Raw genomic sequence first — 23,720 nt, forward strand, 5'->3', positions numbered from 1 at the left:
TTTCCTACTGTGGGGCAAGGAGAGGAGATTAGGAATTTTGAGGAGGTGGGTAGAAAGTGAATTATCAGAAAGCTCTGATCAAGCAGGACAGGCAGAAAGGACTAGCCCATCCCCTCTCTCGCCAACCCCATCCATGCTCTTCTCAACTCACTACAGAACAAACATGGCTAAGGTGGATCAACAGTGGTAATATCAGATAGGTGTTAGTTTACTCAGCACCTATTATTCTACTCTTTATGCAGCAATTATTCTACTCCTCTGAGTAATTAATAGAGCATGTCCTATACCCAGGGGCCAATTTCTAAATAAGAGGCTAAATAGGAGGGTTAGATAAAAAAATAAAGCTTATTCTTCTCTGTGAATTGCTGGGGAGGAAAAAAAACTCCCAAGCACAAAGCGGGTAATCTGATTCAATGATTAGGAATTTGGAGGAAAGTTACATAAATTATTAACCATACGAAATAAAATCAATCTCTTTTTACTTTTTCAGGCAACAAGACTACCATCAAAATCACTGTCAAGAAAAAGTATGTACGATGAAACTCACTGATAAAGCAATTAACTATATTTTCTAATATGTTATTAGAGAAAAATCTGTGAATCAGACAACCAGCAAAATCATCTGCTGATATTAGTCAGTTTCCCTCTTGGCCGTTTTCTCTTCCTTGCCTTTCACTCTCAGTTAATCTTGAGTTTTGCAGAGGTCCAAAATTATTGTTAAAAGAGTTATTGTTAAGGGGGGTACAAAGTTACTGTTATTGGCCTTTTGCCCAGGGGGCTCAGGAGGGTAGATTGGGGGAGGCTTAGGAGGTTTAATCATCACGGGGAAAGCATCAAATACCACAAACCCACTCCATAATGGGAAGACATTAAGGGAAATACCTTTGCAGACCGCTGCAGATCTGGCTCAGGGCTGAGCATCCTGCCCCTCAGGCAGGTGAGCCAGGATGCCTAGATCTGTCTCTTAATTCTCCTGGGAGTAAGAAGAGTCTTACGATAGCCACTCCATCAAAAGAAGGGACCTGGTCACAAGAGAGCTGCAACTTGGGCCTGGCAGAGAAGAGGGTAAATTTGATAAGCCCCAACTCTGGGGCTAGACAGAGGAATCATGAACAAGAAAGGGGTTCAGGGGAGTAGCACACTCACACACTCTTTCAAACATACACCTGATCAATTCATAGGATGTGCAACAAACACAAAGGCTGAGACATACTGGCACCAAAACGATATTTCTTGGTTTAATAGTATAGTGAAAATGAGCTGAATAATCAGATTCTACTTATCGCATTTCGCTTCATTAAAAACTTGATGAATGTTCCAATTTTATATGTCAAAGTTGGACATGCTTCTTCTAAGCTACCCTACGAGTAGTAATGTAGGTCTGCTGTACATTATCTCTGGTGATAAGAAAATAATATATATTGAAATTCTTAGCTCATATGTATTGGAACGGATTTAGATCAATTTAGACCAAGAAGGTGAGTAACTTACTTATTAATGTTTAAACATTATTCTTAGAAGTGTTTGATTTAGGACATTTTACATAAGTAAAACAAGTCTTTTTCAACCATATGCTGTCATTTCAAACTATGTTTTTCAAACTCAGTAGCCATTTTCTGGTCTGCACGATAGGTGAAAAAAAATACATTACGAGAGCTAGATAGTAGTGATGTTTGTGCAACATTGTCAATGTACCTAATGCTGCTGAACTATACACTTTAAAATGGTAAATTTTATGTTATGTGTATTTTATCACAATAAAAAATGCATTAGGAGATTTGGGAAATGGACTCGAATAAAACAGCTTTTCCTTGAAGCGTCCCTCAAACCTTCTCTAATGGGTCAGGAGAGAATATGCTACATACGGCAAGGTGTTAACTTTGATTGTTGGCCTAAACCTGAACAATCTGGGGCTACCTTTGGAGATAATTCTGAGGCAACAACAACATTATAGGGAATCGGGTGCCCAAATGCCAGGATATCAAACAATGCACAGCTAAAATGCCAGGCATCCAGCCTTTGCTGCCACTGACTTGTAGCCACAGCCTTGAAAAGTAGAGTTCCTGTGGAAGGTTCACACTCCTGGTCTGGCTGTCTTGAGGATAACAACTTTAAAAAGAATACTGTTTTATTATAGGCAAAAGGATTTTTATGATCCCAAAATATATCTGCAATAAGTACACATACATAAACAGTTATAGAGTTTGGCAGGTGCACTTTGCATCTGCCCCTGGTCCAGTCTAAGCTGTAATAGTGAGCATAATTAACCATGAGGAAATGGCCATTCAAGTCTGGTCCCTGGGTTTCTACTTCAGCTCATACTAAAAGAGCCCCAACTTCCCTCCACTGCTTGGCCTTCTGGCCCTTTGAGTACGAGTTCTGGCTCAACCTTCTTTCCTTCCGAAATTAATGTGTTTCTTTATTTCTTGAGCTGTCCTCTGCCTCCCAATCCAAGACAGTTTGCACTGATAATCTTTCGTTGGACCTAAGCCTGTTCATTTCCCTTAAATCATCAGTGCTAACCGCTGCCCATTGATTAAACTTTAACAACTAGCTGTAGTCATTTGCATATATAAACACAGTCAATTGACAGAGGAAGGCAGCAATAGGCCAGCCACAGAACCCACAGGCTGATTCCTCCACTATGGGGCTTCATTTTTTACCCTCATCTCCTAGCTAAACAGATGCCTAAGTAAAAGGAGGCTATATCCACAAAGGCACATAAATGTTTGAACTGCAAATTTGTTTCATGAAATAGTTTGTTAGAGGTAACCTGGTTTGTATTTTTAAGAAATATTGCTTGGGTCATAAACACAGTCTTACTTCTTGCCAGGGCATTTGTTTTCTACGAGCCTAGACACCCACTTGGCTGTTTTTTTTTTTTTAACCAGGAAGCCATTTATCCTCAGCAATAAACTTTTATAGTTCCAAGGGATTTGGGGGGTTTTTTCTGCTTTATTTTATTTTAATGGGTGTACTATTTTATTAATATTTAAATTTCACCAACAATGAGCTCAAGTATATGCTAGCCCTATGTTCAGATTTTTGAAACAAAGATAAAATGGACAGACAGCTTTAAGGGTGCAATGTATTTAACACTACACAATATATTCAACAATTAGACAATCTAGGTGGTGGTATAACTATACACTTAGGAGCACAAGTATAGGGTCCAAGGGATTTTGAATCAAAGAAAATCTTATTCAAAAAATAGATCACAGCCACAGAGAATAAACCAACTTGAAACTAATCTGGTGTTCTAAATAGATTTCCTATGTTCTCTCTATACACCGTGGCTGGATTGTAGCTATGCATTGTTTGATAAAAGGAATTAAAGTCCCTGTCCCTAAAATAGAGTAAATTCATATGTGATTTCCCTTGTATCCCCACTCACCTCCTTTCCAGATAACTTCTGAAGAATTGAACAGTATAATTCAAAATATAATGACCTGCGTTGTGGCTGCAGTGACTAGTGTATTATATCCAGCCATCACAAAATATGAAGAAAGGTCACGAAATATTATATACCCAATGCCTGATGACTCTACCCTCTCTTCTGATAGTGAGAATTGCTGTAGCACATGCCGTGAAACATTTCTATATGAAACAAGTAAGATAGATGGTTCAGGCAGAGCCCTGTGCAGAGGCAGCTGACAAGTCAATAGGGCAACCAGTGGCACCGTCAAAATCATCTTCTGCCCATAAAGAAAGAACACATGTAGAAAGAATATATCATAGGAAAGAACACTCAGAAAAGAAACCTAAAACCCCCGAACCTAAATATAATGAGAAATCTGAACCCCCCAAGCTTAAAACCTGTAAATCCAATAGTCACCTTGTTGCACTGATTGAAACAGGCACAAGGAAATGTAAAGATGCTACCACTGAAACAGATGGCTTAGAACGCCCACTGTCTCCTGATGAAAAAGCAAAAGCTGTAAATGAGATGCAGGAGTTAAATGATGTTTTACTTAACTTTAAATATCACCTAAAAAAGGAAACTGAGTTGATTTTAGAAAACATTTTTCATGAAATGGTGTCTGAATTAACCCAGACCATCCCCACCCTTTCCTTTGTTACGGCCGAAGCTTTGGTTGACCAAACTGACACTGACAAAGGAGACTTGCTCTCCAGTGTTGATATTTCCTCAGCAGCTGCTGAAATTATGGAAAATGTGCTTGAGAAGCTACAGTCTGCAGTTGAGAAAAAATGTACCAAGGAATTTTCACAAGAAAATGTATCCGTTCACTTTAAATCAAACTTAGTCAGTGGAGAACATTTCATTTCTCCAAAAGAAAAAACTTCAAAAGCTTCACTGCCCTATGCTTTGGAAAACATGAATGATATTGCAGAGAATATGGTTCATGCGATTTTAGAAAAGCTGACGGCTCTTGCATTCTCTAAGCAAAGTGAACTTTTTCATCTTGAAATCACAACTGAACTGGCATATCAGCAACACAGGGAAGATCGAACATATACATTCCTTCAAAGAGCCAGCAAAAGGAAATCCAGTGTTGAACCTGATGCTGCCAATTTGATTGGCAAGGAAGAAATACAAAATTCAGTGTCAAATATTTTTTCCCAGTCCTCTCTGGTTGGTTATATAGAGGAAGCAATCAGCACTATACTAGGCTATATACAAATTGGACTTAATAATGAAAGGCTCATTGCAACTGAAGAAACAGTGATCATCCTTCAGCTACTTGATGATATCTTGGCTCAGCTACATCAGACACCAGTGAAAACAGATGTCCAAAAGAGTAGACACTCCAGAATGAGCAGTCCTTCTGGCACTGAAGAAGACAACAGACTCACCAGCACTAGAGTAACTAATGCTCCTAGGTATGTGTGCCTATTTCCACCTATTAATGTTCCTGGTATGGTCCTTTACTCTGAAGACAAAAATGAAGAAATAGACAAAATTGTAGAAAATGTATTGATTTCATCTATCAAAGATGAAAAAGCAAAATTACAAGAACAGGTTCCTGATCACTGGTTAACAAAGGAAAATGCTGGTTTTAAACACAAAAGCAATATGAACTTACCTACAAAGCCTGCTTATCAAGACAAAGTAGTATTTCACGATCAGGGATTAAATACTGACCTTCCAACTTTTAATAATAAGGGCCTTTTTAAGGACAAGCCTGGTGTGAATAAAGACATTTTACTTTTCAGCCAAGATGAAACGTATCAAATACAAAAAGCTTTAGAAAATATAGTTAGAAGTATTTTAGCACAGATGCTCAAAGATATATCTTCTGGGCTCTCTGAACACTTAGACTATAAAAATGGTAGAGAGGCTTCACTTCTTACCTCAGGAAAACCACAAGATCTGTCACATCAAGAATGGATGGACCAGATGTTCTCTGTGTCAGAAATCCATACGGTAGCTCAAGATATTATAGATGCTGTGTTAAAAATACTTCACATGGCTTCTAGTCACATTATCGGACATTCTTCATCAGTACATCAAACTTCTCTAGATAATACTGACATACCAAATAAAGAGCCATTAGCAACATGGTTTGACAGTAAACAGAAGAAATTTTTATCTGCACTTGGTGTAGACTCTACAAAACATACCTGGTTAGAATCTGGAGCAAGTGGCTCGACATCTGAACCTGTAGATCACATTAATGATAAGATCATTAACACGATTTTTAAGAAGTTGAACTCATTTGTTTGTCCAAAATTACAAAACTGCTTCAAACCAGAAAGCCATGCTGCCCATTCAAAGCCTGCGCCTGACAAGAAATCTTTGTCTCGATCTCACCTTAGTGTTTACACAATTAAAGTGATAAAAATTGTTTTGGATGCTATCCAGGAAGGACTACAATACAATAAGAAAAATCTAAATCTTAGCAGGGGTAGCCCTCCCAAGAATTTTAGAGGTAGAGGATTTTTCACTGACACTGAAAATGAATTAGACTCTGTTGTCACAAAGCTAAGTAATGACATTATGACAAGTTCATTAGCAACTTGCATTTGTGAGGTGTTAAGTGGAAACACAGATAAAAGCAATATTTTACTCCCTTCAGATAAACTAAGGTCTAAAATCTCATATGGAACTGGTGGCATTGATCAACAAAAACTTTTGCCTTCTCATTGCCAGCACATGCAGGAGGAAGTTCACCAATGTACTAGATTGCAAGTGTTAGATAGAATTGGAGATACCTTATATGACATGTTATGCAAGCTCATAGGAGACCATCCACAGTCTCCCCTACCTGATGAGCAAAATACAGAGAGGATCAATGAGAAGTTGAGAACAACCAGTACATTGCAGTCCAATCTTAAGCTAATTTCTCATACAATTCTACAAGGTATTGTTTCAAAATTATGTGGTGTTGAGATAGATTGCATTTTCAAAAATTCAGAATTTAAAGCTATCTCAGAGTATATTGACACTGACAGCCTGTCATTTGCTTTGCTTCTTGAGGAAATGAGCAGAGCCTCTGACATAATCTTCAGCATGGTGCCCAATGTGACCTGGCCAGGTAGCCAAGAGGTGACTAACAAAAAGGGAAAAACTACTGCCCCCAAAACAGGAACCACAAAAGAAAAGCATCTAAATAAACTGAAAATCATGGCTTCAGATATCCTTAAAATGGTTTTTGCTAAATTGGAAGGGTTTGCCAATGGAAATTTAGAAACTCTGGACGCTATAATCAGTGGAAATAAAAAGAACAGCAGGACATACTGGGAAAGTGAAAATACCAACATTTGTGCTAACACACGTGAAAAACGATTGCAGTCGACTTTATACATGCATGCAAAGAAAGTGTCAAGTACTATTTTGAAAGCTATTCAAACTGAATTAAACGTGAGCTTGCCAGATTTGGAAACATGTATAAGCAAGCCACTACAAGAGAAACAAACACTTAAGAACTTAGTCAATTTCATTTTGGATGCAATTTCTCCAGATATCTTTAATGAAACTGAACCAGAAGAGAGAGGCATTGAAAATTATAGATACAGGCCAACCTATGGAAATTTTCTTCCTGGAGGAGCTGACCCAGAGTCATATCTAGAAGACCCTGCAGAAACAGAAAGAAAGTGCTGAAGAGGAAAGACCAACAGAAGAAGAAACTAAATCAGATTCTCTTAAGCAACAGGAACTCGAAAGAACATTAAAAAAATTTGAAGTAGAATTCAAAGAGCTACAAAAGTCCCCAGTCGTGCCCATTATAAGAAATATTTTGAATGAAATTTTTCAGAATGATTTAATTGATCAACCAAATGTGCTTCCTCTTCCCCAGTCCCATTTATGTGACATTCCTCATGCTGGTGATGAGCCACTTGCTCAAACATCTGTTCAACCCCTGGATAAAACAATGGGCCCTTTAGTGTCTGAAGCGGATGTAACCATTGTTGCAGATAATATTGTTAGAACCATATTTCAAAAACTTTATTCTGCTGCTATGACAGATAGAAATGAAAATTAAAATAGGTATAATACTATCACCTTTCCAGCAAATATCTCTTTTACTGAACATACCAGTGGAGGAAAGTCCCCTGTTTATTCTACCATACTGGACAGAAATCCATGTACACTTCAGTCCACACTCAATATTGGTAAACTGACCAAAATAAATGTAGTTGAAGATATTATACAGTCAGTATTAACAAATTTAGAAACATTTGCTAGTACCAAAGTAAAAGCCCTCTTTGTCCTCTTATCAATTTCACAGTTCCAATGGCTTTACCTTTACAGCAGGATGAGACTGCTTCAAGCCAACCATGCTTATCAACCAAAGATTCATATTCTGATGACCAATTTTCTTGTTGCTCAGTGGATCATAATAAATCAGGAAAGACCACCTCAATATGTCAACTGAGTGCCTCTAAATTAAATATATATGCAACAGAAGTGGCTACACAAATTTTACAAGGAATCAAACGTAAGTTAGATAAAGAAATAAAAACTCCATTCTTAACTCATAATGTTGTGGCTTCTGAAAGTATTCCAAGTCAGGTTGTTAACACAATGTTAGATATTGTGTCTACTAAAGGCAAATATGAAAAGAATATATTTGACAGAGAGACTGATCCAGGTCGGCCAGAAGATATTGTTGAAAAGCTGTTCAATAAAAGTGATTATCGGGAAAAACTTCAATGTCAAATACTAGATACCATTGAAGGTATCTTAATTGACATCTGTGAGAAAACAATAGATGAGAATAATCTCCCATTTGCTGTATCCACTCTTAAGTGTAATGTAAGTGGGAGACATTTAGAAACAAACTCTGAAAGGGATCCCAAGTATGCAAATAAGGCTATTCTTAGGCTTTTAGTTCCTAAGGAGTATGTTGCTATGATTTCCAATGTATGGTGGATATTGTTCTTCAAAATCTCACTTCTGCTATCATGCTTGCAGTAAATGCAAAGGATTCTATTTCTCCAAGACTGCCTCTGATATTTTCTGACGCATTTCCCATAGCAGAGGTCAACAATCTCCTGTTATAGACTCAATGAATGAAAGGAAAAGGGAGAGATTTCCATTTGCAAGAAATGAAAGAGATGTACAGCTGAAATCAGCTTATTCTGATGATAATCAGACAGCTGTACTTAAGAAACAAGATGCCGGACTTCCCTGGTGGCGCAGTGGTTAAGAATCCGCCTGCCAATGCAGGGGACATGGGTTCGAGCCCTGGTCGGGGAAGATCCCACATGCCGCAGAGGAACTAAGCCAATGTGCCACAACTACCGAAGCCCGGGCACCTAAAGCCCGTGCTCCGCAACAAGAGAAGCCACTGCAATGAGAAGCCCGCGCACCGCACGGAAGAGCAGCCCCTGCTCGCCACAACTAGAGAAAGACCGCGTGCAGCAGTGAAGACCCAACACAGCCAAAAAATAATAATAAAATAAAATTTTTTTAAAAAAAAGAAAGAAACAAGATGCCAAGAAATCTGCTCCTGAGCCATGTGAGGAAAATGCTCATTTCATTACTAAAACTATTTTGAATAGATTAAAATCTTTTGCCACAGAAAGAATAGATTTGCTACTTATTCCTCATACGGAGATTAGAGAAAAACCATATGTTGGATCAGAATTTACAAACTGTAAACAAGATGACAGCGTATTTCTTGAATCAAACCAAATGCCATTAGATATGAATATCCTGAAAATATCAACAGCTAAAACCGTTCTCAGTCAACAAGTCACAAATTACATATTTGCTAATTTCAGAGAAAAACATGGGACCTGCAATTCATGTATCACAAGCTAGTCTTAAGGAATATGCTGACATAATCGCCAGTACCATTTTTTTTTTTTTTTTGCATTACGCGGGCCTCTCACTGTTGTGGCCTCTCCCATTGCAGAGCACAGGCTCCAGAGGCGCAGGCTCAGCGGCCATGGCTCACGGGCCCAGCCGCTCCGCGGCATGCGGGATCCTCCCGGACCGGGGCACGAACCCGCGTCCCCTGCATCGGCAGGCGGACTCCCAACCACTGCGCCACCAGGGAAGCCCGCCAGTACCATTTTGACACATAAAAAATGACATATACCTAGAAATCCAAAAGATGTATACATATCAAAACAATACTTCATTCCAAGAAAACATCATTGCAAGTGAAACTGTCAACAACATCTTAAAGAGTTTACATGATAAAATATCTTTAAAGGCAAGTAGCTTTTACTCAAAGCAGGACCCTGGTCTTTTTACACAATTAACTGTACAAAATGAAATATTGAGGAAGGCGGAAGATGGCGGAAGAGTAAGACGCGGAGATCACCTTCCTCCCCACAGATACACCAGAAATACATCTACACGTAGAACAACTCCTACAGAACACCTACTGAAGGCTGGCAGAAGACCTCAGACCTCCCAAAAGGCAAGAAACTCCCCACGTACCTGGGTAGGGCAAAAGAAAAAACAGAGACAAAAGAATAGGGACGGGACCTGCACCAGTGGGAGGGAGCGGTGAAGGAGGAAAAGTTTCCACACTCTAGGAAGCCCCTTCGCGGGCGGAGACTGCGGGAGGCGGAGGGGGGAGCTTCGAAGCTGCGGAGGAGAGCACAGCCACAGGGGTGCGGAGGGCAAAGCGGGGATATTCCCGCACAGAGGATCGGTGCCGACCGGCACTCACCAGCCCGAGAGGCTTGTCTGCTCACCCGCCGGGGCGGGCGGGGCTTCGAGCTGAGGCCGGAGCGCAGGGAGAGGACTGGGGTTGGCGGCTTGAACATAGCCTGAAGGGGTTAGTGCACCACAGCTAGTCGGGAGGGAGTCCGGGGAAAAGCCTGCACCTGCAGAAGAGGCAGGAGACTTTTCCTTCCCTCTTTGTTTCCTGGGGCGTGAGGAGAGGGGTTTAAGAACGCTGCTTAAAGGAATTCCAGAGACGGGCGCGAGCCGCGGCTAAAAGCGCGAACCCCAGAGACGGGCGCGAGCCGCGGCTGAAAGCGCGGACCCCAGAGACGGGCGCGAGCCGCGGCTGAAAGCGCGGAATTCAGAGACGGGCGCGAGCCGCGGCTGAAAGCGCGGAATCCAGAGACGGGCGCGAGCCGCGGCTGAAAGCGCGGAATCCAGAGACGGGCGCGAGCCGCGGCTGAAAGCGCGGAATTCAGAGACGGGCGCAAGCCGTGGCTAAAAGCGCGGACCCCAGAGGCGGGCGGGAGACGTTAAGGCTGCTGCTGCCGCCACCGAGGGGCCTGTGTGCGAGCACAGGTCACTCTCCACACCCCTCTTCCGCGGAGCCTGTGCAGCCCGCCACTGCCGGGTTCCCGGGATCCAGGGACAACTTCCCCGGGAGAGCGCACAGCGCGCCTCAGGCTGGTGCAAAGTCACGCCGGCCTTTGCCACCGCAGGCCCGCCCCGCACTCTGTGCCCCTCCGTCCCCGCCGGCCTGAGTGCGCCAGAGCCCCCAATCAGCGGCTCTTTTAACCCCATCCTGTCTGAGCAAAAAACAGACGCCCTCCAGCGATCTACACGCAGTGGCAGGGCCAAATCCAAAGCTTAGCCCTGGGAGCTGTGAGAACAAAGAAGAGAAAGGGAAATCTCTCCCAGCAGCCTCAGAAGCAGCGGATTAAAGCTCCACAATCAACTTGATGTACCCTGCATCTGTGGAATACCTGAATAGACAACCAATCATCCCAAATTAAGGAAGTGGACTTTAGGAGCAAGATCTATGATTTTTTCCCCTTTCCTCTTTTTGTGAATGTGTATGTGTATGCTTCTGTGTGAGATCTTGTCTGTATAGTCTTGCTTCCACCATTTGTCCTAGGGTTCTATCCGTCCATGTTTTTTTTTAAATTTTTTTTCTTAATAATTAATTTTAATAACCTTATTATACTTTACCTTCGTTCTTTCTTTCTTTCCGTCCTTCCTTCCCTCCTTTAGACAACGAATCATCCCAAATTGAGGAGGTGGTCTCTGACAGCAAGATTTAGGATTTTTCCCCATTTACCTCTTTTAGTGAGGGTGTATGTGTATGCTTCTGTGTAAGATTTTGTCTGTATAGCTTTGCTTCCAACATTTGTCCTAAGGTTCTTTCCGTCCCTTTTTTTTTTCCTAAATAAGAAGTTTTTAATTCAATAACTTTATTATACTTTATTTTATTTTTACTGTATCTTCTTTCTTTCTGTCTTTTTTCCTTCCTTCCTTCCTCCCTCCCTCCTTTCTTTCCTTCTTGCCTTCTTGCCTTCTTTGCTTCTTTCTTTCTTTCTTCCTTCCTTCCTACCCTCCTTTCCTTCTTTCTTTCCTCATACTTCTACTAATTCCCTCTACTTTTTCTCCCTTTTATCCTGAGCCTGTGGATGAAAAGCTTTTGGTGCTCCAGCCAGGAGGCAGGGCTCTGCCTCTGAGGTAGGACAGCCAACTTCAGGACGCTGATCAACAAGAGACCTCCCAGCTCCACATAATATCAAACGGCGAAAATCTCCCAGAGACCTTCATCTTAACACCAGCACCCAGCTTCACTCAACGACCAGCAAGCCACAGTGCTGGAAAACCTATGCCAAACAACTAGCAAAACAGGAACACAACCCCACCCATTAGCAGAGAGGCTGCCTAAAATCATAATAAGGCCACAGACGCCCCCAAACACACCACCAGACGTGAACCTGCCCACTAGAGAGACAAGATCCAGCCTCATCCACCACAACACAGGCACTAGCCCCCTCCACCAGGAAGCCTACACAACCCACTGAACCAACCTTAGCCACTGGAGACAGACATCAAAAACAGGAGGAACTACAAACCTGCAGCCTGCAAAAAGGAGACCCCAAACACAGTAAGATAAGCAAAATGAGAAGACAGAAAAACACACAGCAGATAAAGGAGCAAGATAAAAATGCACCAGACCTAACAAATGAAGAGGAAATAGGCAGTCTACCTGAAAGAGAATTCAGAATAATGATAGTAAGGTTGATCCGAAATCTTGGAGATAGAATGGACAATAGATTGGACAAAATGCAAGAATCAGTTAACAAGGACCTAGAAGAACTAAAGATGAAACAAGCAACGATGAACAACACAATAAATGAAATTAAAAGTACTCTAGATGGGATCAATAGCAGAATAACTGAGGCAGAAGAACGGATAAGTGACCTGGAAGATAAAATAGTGGAAATAACTACTGCAGAGCAGAATAAAGAAAAAAGAATGAAAAGAACTGAGGACAGTCTCAGAGACCTCTGGGACAACATTAAACGCACCAACATTCGAATTATAGGGGTTCCAGAAGAAGAAGAGAAAAAGAAAGGGACTGAGAAAATATTTGAAGAGATTATAGTTGAAAACTTCCCTAATATGGGAAAGGAAATAGTTAATCAAGTCCAGGAAGCACAGAGAGTCCCATACAAGATAAATACAAGGAGAAATACGCCAAGACACATATTAATCAAACTGTCAAAAATTAAATACAAAGAAAGCATATTAAAAGCAGCAAGGGAAAAACAACAAATAACACATAAGGGAATCCCCATAAGGTTAACAGCTGATCTCTCAGCAGAAACCCTACAAGCCAGAAGGGAGTGGCAGGACATACTGAAAGTGATGAAGGAGAAAAACATGCAGCCAAGACTACTCTACCCAGCAAGGATCTCATTCAGATTTGATGGAGAAATTAAAACCTTTACAGACAAGCAAAAGCTGAGAGAGTTCAGCACCACCAAACCAGCTTTACAACAAATGCTAAAGGATCTTCTCTAGGCAAGAAACACAAGAGAAGGAAAAGACCTATAATAACGAACCCAAAACAATTTAGAAAATGGGAATAGGAACATACATATCGATAATTACCTTAAATGTAAATGGACTAAATGCTCCCACCAAAAGACACAGATTAGCTGAATGGATACAAAAACAAGACCCTTATATATGCTGTCTACAAGAGACCCACTTCAGACCTAGAGACACATACAGACTGAAAGTGAGGGGATGGAAAAAGATATTCCATGCAAATGGAAGCCAAAAGAAAGCTGGAGTAGCAATTCTCATATCAGACAAAATAGACTTTAAAATAAGGACTATTAAAAGAGACAAAGAAGGACACTACATAATGATCAAGGGATCGATCCAAGAAGAAGATATAACAATTGTAAATATTTATGCACCCAACATAGGAGCACCTCAATACATTAGGCAAATACTAACAGCCATAAAAGGGGAAATCAACAGTAACACATTCATAGTAGGGGACTTAAACACCCCACTTTCACCCATGGACAGATCATCCAAAATGAAAATAAATAAGGAAACACAAGCTTTAAATGATACATTAAACAAGATGGACTTAATTGATATTTATAGGACACTCCATCCAAAAACAACAGAATACACATTTTTCTCAAGTGCTCATGGAACATTCTCCAGGATAGATCATATCTTAGGTCACAAATCAAGCCTTGGTAAATTTAAGAAAATTGAAATTGTATCAAGTATCTTTTCTGACCACAACGCCATGAGACTAGATATCAATTACAGGAAAAGATCTGTAAAAAATACAAACACATGGAGGCTAAACAATACACTACTTAATAATGAAGAGATCACTGAAGAAATCAAAGAGGAAATCAAAAAATACCTAGAAACAAATGACAATGGAGATACAACGACCCAAAACCTGTGGGATGCAGCAAAAGCAGTTCTAAGGGGGAAGTTTATAGCAATACAAGCCCACCTTAAGAAGCAGGAAACATCTCGAATAAACAACCTAACCTTGCACCTCAAGCAATTAGAGAAAGAAGAACAAAAAAACCCCAAAGCTAGCAGAAGGAAAGAAATCATAAAAATCAGATCAGAAATAAATGAAAAAGAAATGAAAGAAACAATAGCAAAGATCAATAAAACTAAAAGCTGGTTCTTTGAGAAGATAAACAAAATAGATAAACCACTAGCCAGACTCATCAAGAAAAAAAGGGAGAAGACTCAAATCAATAGAATTAGAAATGAAAAAGGAGAGGTAACAACTGACACTGCAGAGATAAAAGAGATCATGAGAGATTACTACAAGCAACTCTATGCCAATAAAATGGACAACCTGGAAGAAATGGACAAATTCTTAGAAATGCACAACCTGCCAAGACTGAATCAGGAAGAAATAGAAAATATGAACAGACCAATCACAAGCACTGAAATTGAAACTGTGATTAAAAATCTTCCAACAAAGAAAAGCCCAGGACCAGATGGCTTCACAGGCGAATTCTATCAAACATTTAGAGAAGAGCTAACACCTATCCTTCTCAAACTCTTCCAAAATATAGCAGAGGGAGGACCACTCCCTAACTCCTTCTACGAGGCCACCATCACCTTGATACCAAAACCAGACAAGGATGTCACAAAGAAAGAAAACTACAGGCCAATATCACTGATGAACATAGATGCAAAAATCCTCAACAAAATACTAGCAAACAGAATCCAACAGCACATTAAAAGGATCATACACCATGATCAAGTGGGGTTTATTCCAGGAATGCAAGGATTCTTCAATATACACAAATCTATCAATGTGATAAACCATATTAACAAATTGAAGGAGAAAAACCATATGATCATCTCAATAGATGCAGAGAAAGCTTTTGACAAAATTCAACACCCATTTATGATAAAAACCCTGCAGAAAGTAGGCATAGAGGGAACTTTCCTCAACATAATAAAGGCCATATATGACAAGCCCACAGCAAACATCATCCTCAATGGTGAAAAACTGAAAGCATTTCCACTAAGATCAGGAACAAGACAAGGTTGCCCACTCTCACCACTATTATTCAACATTGTTTTGGAAGTTTTAGCCACAGCAATCAGAGAAGAAAAGGAAATAAAAGGAATCCAAATTGGAAAAGAAGAAGTAAAGCTGTCACTGTTTGCAGATGACATGATCCTATACATAGAGAACCCTAAAGATGCTACCAGAAAACTACTAGAGCTAATCAATGAATTTGGTAAAGTGGCAGGATACAAAATTAATGCACAGAAATCTCTGGCATTCCTATATACTAATGATGAAAAATCTGAAAGTGAAATCAAGAAAACACTCCCATTTACCATTGCAACAAAAAGAATAAAATATCTAGGAATAAACCTACCTAAGGAGACAAAAGACCTGTATGCAGAAAATTATAAGACACTGATGAAAGAAATTAAAGATGATATAAATAGATGGAGAGATATACCATGTTCTTGGATTGGAAGAATCAACATTGTGAAAATGACTCTACTACCCAAAGCAATCTATAGATTCAATGCAATCCCTATCAAACTACCACTGGCATTTTTCACAGAACTAGAACAAAAAATTTCACAATTTGTATGGAAACACAAAAGACCCCGAATAGCCAAAGCAATCTTGAGAACGAAAGAAGGAACTGGAGGAATCAGGCTCCCTGACTTCAGACTATACTACAAAGCTACAGTAATCAAGACAGTATGGTACTGGCAGAAAAACAGAAAGATAGATCAATGGAACAGGATAGAAAGCCCAGAGATAAACCCATGCACATATGGACACCTTATCTTTGATAAAGGTGGCAGTAATGTACAATGGAGAAAGGACAGCCTCTTCAATAAGTGGTGCTGGGAAAACTGGACAGGTACATGTAAAAGTATGAGATTAGATCACTCCCTAACACCACACACAAAAATAAGCTCAAAATGGATTAAAGACCTAAATGTAAGGCCAGAAACTATCAAACTCTTAGAGGAAAACATAGGCAGAACACTCTATGACATAAATCAAAGCAAGATCCTTTCTGACCCACCTCCTAGAGTAATGGGAATAAAAACAAAAATAAACAAATGGGACCTAATGAAACTTCAAAGCTTTTGCACAGTAAAGGAAACCATAAACAAGACCAAAAGACAACCCTCAGAATGGGAGAAAATATTTGCAAATGAAGCAACCGACAAAGGATTAATCTCCAAAATTTACAAGCAGCTCATGCAGCTCAATAACAAGAAAACAAACAACCCAATCCAAAAATGGGCAGAAGACCTAAATAGACATTTCTCCAAAGAAGATATACAGACTGCCAACAAACACATGAAAGAATGCTCAACATCACTAATCATTAGAGAAATGCAAATCAAAACTACAATGAGATATCATCTCACACCAGTCAGAATGGCCATCATCAAAAAATCTAGAAACAGTAAATGCTGGAGAGGGTGTGGAGAAAAGGGAACCCTCTTACACTGTTGGTGGGAATGTAAATTGATACAGCCACTGTGGAGAACAGTATGGAGGTTCCTTAAAAAGCTACAAATAGAACTACCATATGACCCAGCAATCCCACTACTGGGCATATACCCTGAGAAAACCATAATTCAAAAAGAGACATGTACCAAAATGTTCATTGCAGCTCTATTTACAATAGCCCGGAGATGGAAACAACCTAAATGCCCGTCATCGGATGAATGGATAAAGAAGATGTGGCACATATATACAATGGAATATTACTCAGCCATAAAAAGAAACGAAATTGAGCTATTTGTAATGAGGTGGATAGACCTAGAGTCTGTCATACAGAGTGAAGTAAGTCAGAAAGAGAGAGACAAATACCGTATGCTAACACATATATATGGAATTTAAGGAAAAAAAATGTCATGAAAAACCTAGGGGTAAAGCAGGAATAAAGACGCAGACCTCTTAGAGAACGGACTTGAGGTTATGGGGAGGGGGAAGGCTGAGCTGTGACAGGGCGAGAGAGAGTCATGGGCATATACACACTAACAAACGCAGTAAGGTAGATAGCTAGTGGGAAGCAGCTGCATGGCACAGGGATATTGGCTCGGTGCTTTGTGACAGCCTGGAGGGGTGGGATGGGGAGGGTGGGAGGGAGGGAGACGCAACAGGGAAGACATATGGGAACATATGTTTATGTATGACTGATTCACTTTGTTATAAAGCAGAAACTAACACACCATTGTAAAGCAATTATACCCCAATAAAGATGTAAAAAAATAAAAAAAATAAAAAAAAATTAAAAAAAAATGAAATATTGCCTGGTCAAAGAAAAATGGAAGACAACACTGAACTGCCTCTCTTTTCAAAATGCTCAGATCAAAACCAAATTATATCAGAAGGAGAAAACCAAAGAAGGACTTTGGAAGAAATATTTAGAAATGGAGAATATGGACAGGAAAAAATAACTTCTTTGTTAAGTGTAGTTAAGGATATTTTAAAGAAGGTATATCAAAGGGTAATGGAAGATACAGACCATTGGCCTCCATTTAATGAACTCCCCCACTTTACATCTGATTCTAAAATTAAAACATCAGCACACAAAAAAGCTTTCCAGTCACATATAAACAGTGTCGCAAATGACATAGTTGAAAGTGTTTTCAGAAAAATGTTCTCAATAATTATGACATCTTTATATGAAAACAGTGAGACCAGGGGAGAATTGGAAGCGTCTGGCAATGAAGAACTGATGATGAATCCATCGTGCTTTAGAGAATTGAAACAAGCAGAAAAAAGAAGTGTTCCCCCTGAACCTGTGATACCGCAAGTTTATCCTTACACAGGTATTGGAAGTGTCACTTCATTGGAAAACATTGTATTGCAATTTTCTCCATTGCGACTGGGTGAACAATTGGTCCAAAAGGTTCTCAAAAAGAACACAGATTTTGCTTTGCTGAATCTAGAAGAGAGTTCATCCCTTAAAGGTCAATCTGATGAAATTCGATATCTGAGGCCATGCAGTTCTAAAGCTAGCCCCAAGGGCAGCCCTAAGGCAAGTTTCAAAACAAATTTTAAAACAAAATCAAAAGTTACCTCTTTGGCTAAATTTGGAACAAAGCCACAGCTAGGACCTGGTGGAGCTAAAGCCAAAAGCAAAACCAAGTTAGGTCTTAGAAGACTCTAAAAGGCAACCAGTCCAAGACTTCCATGGGGCTACCAGGCCTGCTATCCACAGGGGATGCCAAAAATCTCTCAGTGAGAGCAAAACTCCCCACTGTGGAGGTAAAAGTGTATTCCAGGGATATAGTAAGTAATATTCTGGAAACAACTGTGAATGAATTTCAAGAGGTGAGGCAAAATAGAGCAATGGTAAATGTAAATACTTTACCTTCTGATCAAATTGAGATAGCAAGTGAAATAGTTGATGCAGTTTTGCAAGGATTATACGCTACAAAGAATAATTTGGCCCATCCAATAAAAGGCTCATACTCAGATGATCTCAAACTTTCACAGGGATATTTTAGTACAATCTCTTTTGCAAATCCAGAAGCCTATTTCTCTTCGGAGAATGTTTCTTCACAACTAGAAAAAAATCTTTCCTAAAGAAAATATTTTTAAACAAATGTTTGATAAATGGCAAACAGAACCAAGTGACGTGGATAACGAAAAATATAAGCTATCGACGATAGCTGAGGCTGCTTTGAATGAAATTTCAATGAAAGCAAAAGAATTAGAACAATCTGTTTCACTTTTAAGTTTGTCAGTTCTTGAGCCTTGTGAAAGCAGGCACCATAATTTTAAAAGAGCTGCTTCTAGAGTTGAGGATTCCCAAACACAAATTAATACATTTGGCCAGGAAATTGTTGAAAAACTATTCGAAAAATTAGAGTTGTGCTTCTTGACTCAGATGTTCACAACAGATAGTAAAGAAACCCTAGAAAGCAAGAAAGAAACTGCTGCTACAAGTAAACGTAGTTCCTTGAGAACAAACAATCTCAATTATGTACCATGTTATAACACAAAGTTATATTTGCTCAAGAGATAAATTGCTCAAGAGATCTTGGAAGGGGTTCTGAACACCTTAGAGTCATTTGTAGACCTACAGTTTAAACATGTCTCTACATATGCTTTTTCCGAAATTGTGAGAACACCTATTGAAAACTTTTTTGCTGTGCAAAGGAAACCATTAATGAAAATAATATTGCCCAAGTTACAAACACTGAATAAATTTCCTGATGAATCTAAATCAAGTAGTACGATTTCCCAGGAAAACATACAGAATACCCTTCAACAGCTTTACTCATTCCACTCAGAATTGCTTACTTATACTGTTAATACTGTCAGTGACATGCTTAGTATAATTAAGAACAAACTAGACAAAGAAAAATGCCATGAGGAACCATCTTCAATTAGCATGTTTGAAGAAAACATTGTAGCAAGTCAGATCATCAGCACACTGATGGACCAGTGCACTTATTTCTATGAGCTGATGAGCCAAAGCCACCCAAAGGAAAATCTGCTCCAAGGAGCTAAAAATGCCTGCACTGCTAATTGGTCCAGATTTGCAACTGGAATGGGAATGTCCACTTCAAAGTCAAAGGGAATTAGCTTCCGGGATGATCCTCCACAAATCCCTGCCTTGCCTTATTCAGAGAAAGATATGAAAATAAAGGACAAGACTTCCTCAAATATACCTTCAGATGTCAGATACTCTGCAGGAAATTCAACTAAAACCACAGAGCCAATGGAAGGGCTCGAATCTGACCTTAAACCATCATCTTCTAGAAGTGAAGCTCAAGTCTTCAGCCATTTTGATCAAGCTGTGAAAGGATACTGCTCTCTCCTCGAAGGCACTGTCTTACAAAAGCCATCTCAGAAATCTAGTGACTCTGCACAAGCAGCACTAGAGCACCCCATGTCCTTCAGAGAAATGGGAGAAGGTAAAAATCAAAGAATGCTTCACTATGATCCCCCCAAACCAGTTGTTAATCCAAACCAAATACAGACAACCATTTCTCCACTCAAAATATGTTTAGCTGAAGAAAATATTGTCAATACCATGCTGTTGAGTTATGGCCTTTCAAGTCAAACCCCACACACTAACGAAAGTATGAAAACTATGAAGCCATTTTTTGTATCAAAGGAAAGGCCTTTCTCTGTAATGTGTGAAGAACAAAAGGATGCGAAAAGCTTGCTTAAAATATGGGGGAAAAGAAGCAGCTATGAAATTGAAGAAGAAAACAAAAGCTTTGTGGCAAGTGGAGAAGATTACACTTTACTGGAAAAGTGGAAAAATAAGTACCCAAAGTTAGAGAAAATAGCAACTCTCGAAGAGGCTGAGGTCATTGCTTTTGCAGATCAGGAACTGGGACCACATGAAATCCATCTAGTAGCAAGATATGTTACTATATCTGTGGTCACACATTTCAAGAACTTCGAAACCAGAGGTGAGTGAGGACTGACTTATAAAGAGTTGGCATCATTTTAGGGAAAAAAAAGTCATTGATAATTTTAAGGGTTTTATTTTTAAACCTCACACGCAAGAAGCTACATTCACTGCTTCTCTGAAAATAGCCTTAGATTTGGGGTGGCTGTTTATTTACTTGTGTGTTTTCAACTGGTCAGTATGATAAAAGAAAAAATGTTACCCATTTACATAATTTTTATATGGAGGAGTGTTTTTCAGTTTTCCCTATCTACAGATGAGATTAAATGGGCATAATTTAAGGTGGGATATTTTGGTTGGGCATGAGGTATGGCTATGAAATGATGTTTTGCTTGGGACATACAACTGCTCTAAAGGCAATTTCCAAACAGAAGTTCCAAGAGGGTTTTTTTAAAGTTCTTTAAAAAAAGACTTCTTACGTTATAGTCAGACCTCATGCATAGTTAATTGACTGTAATGATCCAACTTCTTTTTGAGGTATACAGTTAAAGTCTTTACAATTATTGATGATAGTTTATAAGAACAGTGGCGTTAAACTTCTTGTTCTGTTCATGTTCCAGTGTTCTGACCTAAATCCTTTTTAGGTATAATACTCTAAACCCATGCTTACGAGTATGATATCTGCACTCCCTTTCTATGAATGCTTACATGCATATATTGGGTTGAACCATATGAAATAGCCATTTTTATATGTCAAACATCAGCAGTTTCATTCTGTTCTATTTATTATATACTATTTAGTCCCAAATGGGATAATTAGCTGAAGAGCCAAAAATGTTTTCAAGAATTATATGAGACCTCTAGATATCACTGGAATCACTCTAGGGCCTTGTAACACTAAAAGCTAGAAATCATTTCTCTGCCCCAGGATTTCAGCTTCTTAAAGCAACATAGCTATCCAAGGAAGAAACCAGCAATTAGAGATTTGAATTCTAAATGGGCTGCCCAGCAGAAGTAAAGATTCCACAGGTGGGAAACAGAGATTTGAAGAAAACCCAGTTCCTTTCTTGACTAGTTTTTCCTATTTCTTGAGTGAGGTACACCCAAAGTGAAATTCATATGTAAAATATTGCCAGTATTTTGAATGGTCAACATTTTTCCTTAATGCATGTTAATAATACCAATGTTTTCTGTTTCAAGGTCCTCTTGATGAAAAAGTGTCTATTATTTCCATGCTGTTAAGCAAAAAATACAAATCAAAACAGCCTCTAAGAAGCATAAACAGTGATTCTTCACTTAATTAACTTTGTGAACATCTCACTGAATTGGTTATTTCCTATATAATTTCAAGCATTTCTGATTGCACCAAAGATGGTGGAACAATACAGAAATCACTGGAAAACCAAGATGCAACTTTTAGCAAGGTTATTTTAGTTCATTCCCAAGTGTTTGAGAGTCGGTCAAGTTCTATCAGAGAACTTGCTTTAAGCATTTCTGAAATCATTATTCGAAGCCTTTTAAATAGTGACATTTTAAAGGCAGACGTTACACAAGTGGTTTCTGTAAAAGCAAAATATATTTATTGCCCAAAACCAGCTGTGGCTGACTTCAGCGATCTCTTTCAGGATCTCTTAATAGGAGTAACCCATGTTCTGTCCAAAGAAATAGGAATAAATCATCACCTTGACAGCAAAGGAAGAAACAAATCACCGTCCACACCTAAAAGCCATAGTTTTCCCATTTGCAACAAAACCAAAACTATGAAAAGACAGATAGGTGCCAGAGGTTGGAAATCAGCTCCTACTCACCAAATTAATCAACTAGCACAGAAAAATAAACTAAATTCTCTAGCATGTAAGTTAGACATTCTGGTTGGCAGCCTAAGAACTCATGAATTCAAAGAAGTAGTCAACAAAATTTTCAATATTTTTTTCAATTTGAAATTTGACCCAATTTTGAAAACAAATTTTCAATTTGTTTTTGCCAGATGAATGCCCAAATTGTGATACAGATTCTGGTAAAATAGCAAGAGAAATGTTCCTATCTTCAAATAACCAGCAATGTCATAGAATTCCTAGAAATAACCTAGGGCTCTCCCCCAAATCAGCTTTTCTTCTGAATGTTGTGTGTGAGAAACTTATTAGAATACTCTTGGAAGAATGCACAACCAACAACTTCCTTACAGATGGTCCTCTTTCTGATGAAATATCAACAGAATGTCAACTGTTCAACATACTTCAAAATGTAGAGGATTATTGCAGGGGAACAATGGACTATGGCTTACCAGTTGAAGGATATGACATATCAGACCTTTTGGAAAATCTGGCAGAAATAGATCAAGAATCTATGCTTAGTATTATTTCCCATAGCTTGGTAAAATCCTTAATGGAAAAATTGTCATGCAGTATACAGCAACCTCCCAGAAGTCTACCACTTAGAAACAAGCATTTAGCATATAGGACAAGAGAGAGACCTCCTAGTTTCCCAAAAGCAAAAAGGCCAGAATTAAAAGAATCAGGACAGGGTAAAGACTCTGTGAGATTCATGAGTTATGACAGCAAGCCTCTGACAGGACCATTGAATAATCGTAGGGTGATTCATTCCAAAATGCAAACCCCATTCCGTAAGCAATTTTCAGGAAAATTCCCTTCTCTACCTCCTCTTCGAAGACCAGGTAAAAAGGAATTGAATGCAACAGCCTTTCTTAACATGTGATATCCAGGAGGCATGAACACAGGAGTGTACTCTGCCACGTTTCTGGAGGAAATAATTGCAGACATTTTTCTTAATCTCACCACCTCGGTGCAGGGCAAAAATGTAAATATCACTGAAGCCCAGCTCAACGAGATGAATATATTAGATGTCAACTCTGTGGTGAATGAGTTTAATAATGCTCAAGTCACTGTTTTACAGGATGTTGAAGAAAGGATATGTTTTCCACCAATCTATAAAGAAACTGTTAGTAAGATTGTTGACTCTGTTTATAATGATGTATTGTGGGACTATGCATTTCAAGTTACCTGTGGCAATCATCTGGCACATGCTGCCACGTCAGTAGCAGAACAGATAACTAATGGCATATTGAAAGAGAGTATAGACTACCAACTCCCACTGTACTTTGTTGGAAAGCTCATGCCTAATTCATATTACCCTCTCAAAGCTGAAAATATACTACAGAAACTTCAAAACAACCTGAGTGAACTTAATTACCAAGG

General features: G+C 39.2%; 1 protein-coding gene across 1 annotated transcript in view; it reads left to right on the top strand.

The window, feature by feature from the left end:
- LOC132513057 (fibrous sheath-interacting protein 2-like) overlaps positions 1 to 23,720 on the top strand; it is a 66,184-nt gene that overhangs the window by 24,982 nt on the left and 17,482 nt on the right. The window contains 15 exon segments of the mRNA XM_060137273.1: positions 3,406 to 3,615; positions 3,617 to 7,056; positions 7,058 to 7,668; positions 7,671 to 8,324; positions 8,327 to 8,448; positions 8,451 to 8,582; positions 8,891 to 9,196; positions 9,198 to 9,274; positions 9,491 to 9,696; positions 17,441 to 18,103; positions 18,149 to 18,289; positions 18,292 to 18,707; positions 18,709 to 20,566; positions 21,706 to 22,432; positions 22,470 to 23,710. Coding sequence (XP_059993256.1) covers positions 3,406 to 3,615; positions 3,617 to 7,056; positions 7,058 to 7,668; positions 7,671 to 8,324; positions 8,327 to 8,448; positions 8,451 to 8,582; positions 8,891 to 9,196; positions 9,198 to 9,274; positions 9,491 to 9,696; positions 17,441 to 18,103; positions 18,149 to 18,289; positions 18,292 to 18,707; positions 18,709 to 20,566; positions 21,706 to 22,432; positions 22,470 to 23,710 — 10,804 coding nt within the window.

Source organism: Lagenorhynchus albirostris, chromosome X (assembly GCF_949774975.1).
Source record: "Lagenorhynchus albirostris chromosome X, mLagAlb1.1, whole genome shotgun sequence".
In the NCBI taxonomy this organism is placed as follows: Eukaryota; Metazoa; Chordata; class Mammalia; order Artiodactyla; family Delphinidae; genus Lagenorhynchus; species Lagenorhynchus albirostris.